Source organism: Micromys minutus, assembly GCF_963924665.1.
Source record: "Micromys minutus genome assembly, chromosome: 2".
Lineage (NCBI taxonomy): Eukaryota > Metazoa > Chordata > Mammalia > Rodentia > Muridae > Micromys > Micromys minutus.
Genome location: NC_137971.1, coordinates 71,226,811 through 71,230,762, shown reverse-complemented (window position 1 = coordinate 71,230,762; position 3,952 = coordinate 71,226,811). Strand labels below are relative to the sequence as shown.

Below are 3,952 nucleotides of genomic sequence, written 5' to 3'. Positions count from 1 at the left end.
GTTACTACAAGTGAATAAAAGTTACTTTTACAGTGCTCCTTATTGTGGGCAGTCCCTTCTGGTAGGAAACAGGATAAAAAGGACCAACACTTGCTAGAATGTCTGTCTTCCTCCTCTTGCCTTTTTCTTTGCCTTTTACCTATTCTCTACCTCATATGTGAATGTAAAGTCCATCCGCTCAGTTCTGCTCCTCTTGTGACCCCCTAACTAAAACACTATTGTACCAACTCACAGCTCCAGCCCAGCCCTCATTTAAAACACACACACAGACACACAGAACACTGAGGTGTGGGGAGGGGGCAAGCAGGTGTCAGGTTTAATCTGTATGAATCTTTACAGGCACTTTTCATGAGTTTACAAGAGACCCTTGAGACATCAAACAGATGGTATTTTAATTCCCAAGTCTTGACTCTTAGTGCCAAGTTCATGCTCCGCTCCAGACCTCCAGATAGAGGCAGCTGTTGAACTCACCCACACTCCTCAAAGATGTCTGGATAGTGCCGAAAGAGCACTGGTGGGTCCCGGTCACCTCGGACTGGGGCTCCGGGCACAGCCCGAATCCCAGGCCTACGGCCCCGGCGACCCCCTGAGCAGGAACGGTGGATCCACTGATGTGCTTTCACTGCGAACTTCCTCTTGAAGCGAACGCCACACTCTGGACAGGGGAAGGGTCGCTCACCAGAATGCATGCGCCGGTGGCTGACCAGCAAAGACGGGTAGGTAAACCGGCGTCCACAGTCCACACACACATGGCGTCGCTGGCTGTCCTGTATATCTGTGTTGGGTTCCTGGACAGGAAGCTGCACACCTGCTATCTGATCTGGGGTAGCTTTGGTAGGTGGCTGTGACCCTGCAGAGGCCTTGGTAGCCATGGGATAAGTCTGATGTTCAACCACCTCTTTAGGTTGCAACTGAGCAGGAATCTCTGCTGGCCGCTCACCTCCTTCCTTACAGCCTGGCTTTGACTCATTTGGAGTATCTCCTGGGAAACAGAAATTAATTGCATTTTAAAAATCCATTTGTCACTGGGCAGTGGGGGCTCATGCCTTTAATCCTAGCACTACAGGGGCAGAGGCAGGCAGGATTTTTGTGAGTCCTCAGGCTAGCCTGGTCTACACAGTGAGTTCCAGAACAGCAAAGGGTACATAGAGAAATGTCTCAAAAAAACAAAAATCAAAGCAAACCAAAAAAAAAAAAAAAAAAAAAAAAACCCTCATTTGTCCCACTAGGGAAGTAGCTGTAACTCCAGCGTTTGGAAAAGGTGAGACAGGAAGAGAGCTGTCAGTTTGAGGCTAGCCTGGTCTACACAATGAGGTCTTGTCTCAAAAACAGGATAGCGGAGTATGATGGCTGCTCACCTTTAACCCTAGGACTTCAGAGGGAAAGGCAGGGAGATTTCTGTGGGGTTGAAGACAACCCCGTCTAACTGGTGAGTTCCTGGCCAGTCAGAGCTACCTGTCTTAAAAAAAAAAATCAATACAACAAAAAACAAAACAAAACAGGGGCTGGAAAGATGGCTCAGTGGTTAGAAGTAATTGCTGTCCTTCCGAAGAACCTGAGGGAATCTCATGTCTCTGACCTCCTTGGACAGCTATCCTTGTGTAGACACATATACTGACACAGAATGAAAGTAATAAAGATAAATCTCAGGGGAAAGTTTCAGTAAAACCTAACACTTCTGCACTGACTATCCTAGCTGTTACTCAGGCGGCACCAAAGTTTGCTGCCCAGTGACTTACTTTGTTGGAAGTCAGTTAAAATTCCCTTTCTCGCATGTCAAATGCGAAAAACAATAGTTTCTTGACTTTACAGAATTATTGGATTAAATATATACATGTTCCCTGATCAGTTAGTAAATGCCCAATAAACAATATTTACTGCTGTACTCTGTAATTGGCTTTGGTAAAGTGGCTCTCGTATAGATGAGGCACCATATTTGTTTCAGCTTTCTTCCGTTCAGGGTAATGCTGGGAAGCCAAACTGTCACCCTCCAGGTAGCCATTTTTCTCAAGTACCACTTTACCTTGTATGAAATATGACAGGCCAACCTGAAACCAGCTGTTTTTAGAGGTATTTTAGGGGTCTTGAGGAGGGGAGCTGAGACAAAGTCTATGTGTAGCCTCAATTGGCCTCAAATCCACCTGCCTCTGCCCTGGGAATGCTAGGATTAAAGGTGTGTGCCACAATGACCAGCTTTAGTTGGTTTTGAAAAGGGGGAAATGAGCAATATTCTAACAAATATCTGAAAACCTAAATATTCTTTGGGTTCTAGAGTCTCCTGCCTGTTCTTTCTTTCTTTCTTTTTTTTTTAAGATTCATTTATTTCTTTTTATATACATTGGTGCTTTGTCTACATTTGGGTCTGTGTGAGGGAGGGTGTCAGGTCCCCTGGAACTAGAGTTACAGACAGCTGTAAGCTGCCATGTGGGTGCTGGGAATTGAACCCAGGTACTCAGAAAGAACAGTTGTTGCTTTTGAATGGTGAGCCATCTCTTCAGACCCCCTACTCTGTTTTTAATGGAACAGCTCTCCCCAATTTCCAAAACTCTTAACAGGTAGGCTTTCTTTTCTTTAGTATCTGAACATGTTGGCTCTTTAAATTCTGTAGGAATGCTGGAATGGGGAATCTGAAAGGTTTACTAGAGAAGAAACCCCTGAACAAATAAGTTTTAGGAGGACTTGGGACAATCCCTCACCTCTCGGAGCTCCTCCCAGGCTTTCCCCCTCCTCAGGATCCTGGGCGGCGGGGCTCCAAGCCTCACTCTCCTGTTCCATCCAAGAGATGAGGGCTGGTTTGGGGCCCGGGAACCCTGAGAGAGAACAGGGGTCACAGTGCTGGCCTGAGAAGCTGGCCGAGGTAGATAGCATCCCACTAGGGTGAGGGCACCTCCTCGGAACTTATGCTCAAATTAACCTGGGCAGGGTTTGCGAAGCTCTTGCCTGAATGAAGACTCCCGAGAAAGCCCCGAGAATGGAAGGTGATTGATGCTGCTGGTGGAAAAGTGCGGGATGAGGGCTCACAATCCACTTGATCGGTCTACAGCATCTCCCCGGTGAACCCCCGAGGAGGATGGGGGGCGGGGCTCTGACTCGGGGCCTCACCGAGTGCGCCCAGGATGCCGTAGGTCTCGCGCATCACCTCCCGGTACAGGGCTCTCTGCGCGGGCCGCAGACACCCCCACTCCTGCGGGGAGAAATACACGGCTACGTCCGCGAAGCTCACAAGCTCAGGCTTCCTGAAACCAGGCCAGATCTCCCCAGGCATCGGAACCAGCAGTGGGGCCGGGGGTGGCGCCATCGGGGATCCTGCCGGGGCAGCGGCTTGGCTGCCCCAGCCTTCCGCTTCCGGCCGCGGCAACCGCGGGAAGCCACGCCCTTGCCACGCCCCTTGGTCACGGTTGCTAGCAACCCATGCAGAAAGAACAGGCAGCCAGTCAGTAGCCGCTCCGGTGGAGACTAGTAATGCTCCATAATCTTTATTCCACAGCCTCTCACACAAAGACAGGATTCAGGTGAAGGGACCCGAAAAGTGTCTTCAGAAAACATGGCGACCGCCTAGCTTTAGTTGCCATTGACAGCACTGAGGCGCCATTTTTGCAGCTTAACACTTATGGTGTCTTTAGGACTTCCATTGCCAGCAGTGCCCCATTTGCCCTTAAATTCAAAGCCCACTTCAGGAGGGTTGACTTTCGTTTCTATGTGGAGGAAGAAGAGGCCTTCAAAATATATGGGCTACCTCACCAACCTCTTGTGATTGGCTGTAACTGCAAGGAGCAGTAGTGCTGCAATTGACTCTGGAATGGCGGGACATCTGAAACAATTCTGAGGACCTGGGTATCCCTGGTGCCTGAGATAATGTCTTTCCAGTCTCCCAGTGTGCGTCCTGCTGATGTAGCTGGAATCTGTTGGTCATCCTCTAGCGCCTGGCAAAGCCTGGGTATTGCATTTTGGA

General features: G+C 49.2%; 1 protein-coding gene across 2 annotated transcripts; it reads right to left on the bottom strand.

Annotated features, from left to right (window-relative positions):
- Positions 1-381: 381 nt before the first annotated feature.
- On the bottom strand, positions 382-3,337 carry LOC308417491 (zinc finger protein 688-like). 2 transcript variants are annotated; one of them, XM_080912880.1, is made up of 3 exons: positions 3,103-3,337; positions 2,697-2,810; positions 382-982 (listed from the first exon to the last, which is right to left on the bottom strand). In XM_080912880.1, exons 1-3 carry the CDS (start codon positions 3,296-3,298, stop codon positions 468-470), a joined length of 825 nt encoding a protein of 274 aa, XP_080769006.1. In that variant the 5' UTR covers positions 3,299-3,337; the 3' UTR covers positions 382-467. The 2 variants fall into 2 exon arrangements, with proteins under 2 accessions (XP_080769006.1, XP_080769007.1); XM_080912881.1 differs by lacking the exon at positions 2,697-2,810.
- Between the last annotated feature and the right edge of the window lie 615 nt (positions 3,338-3,952).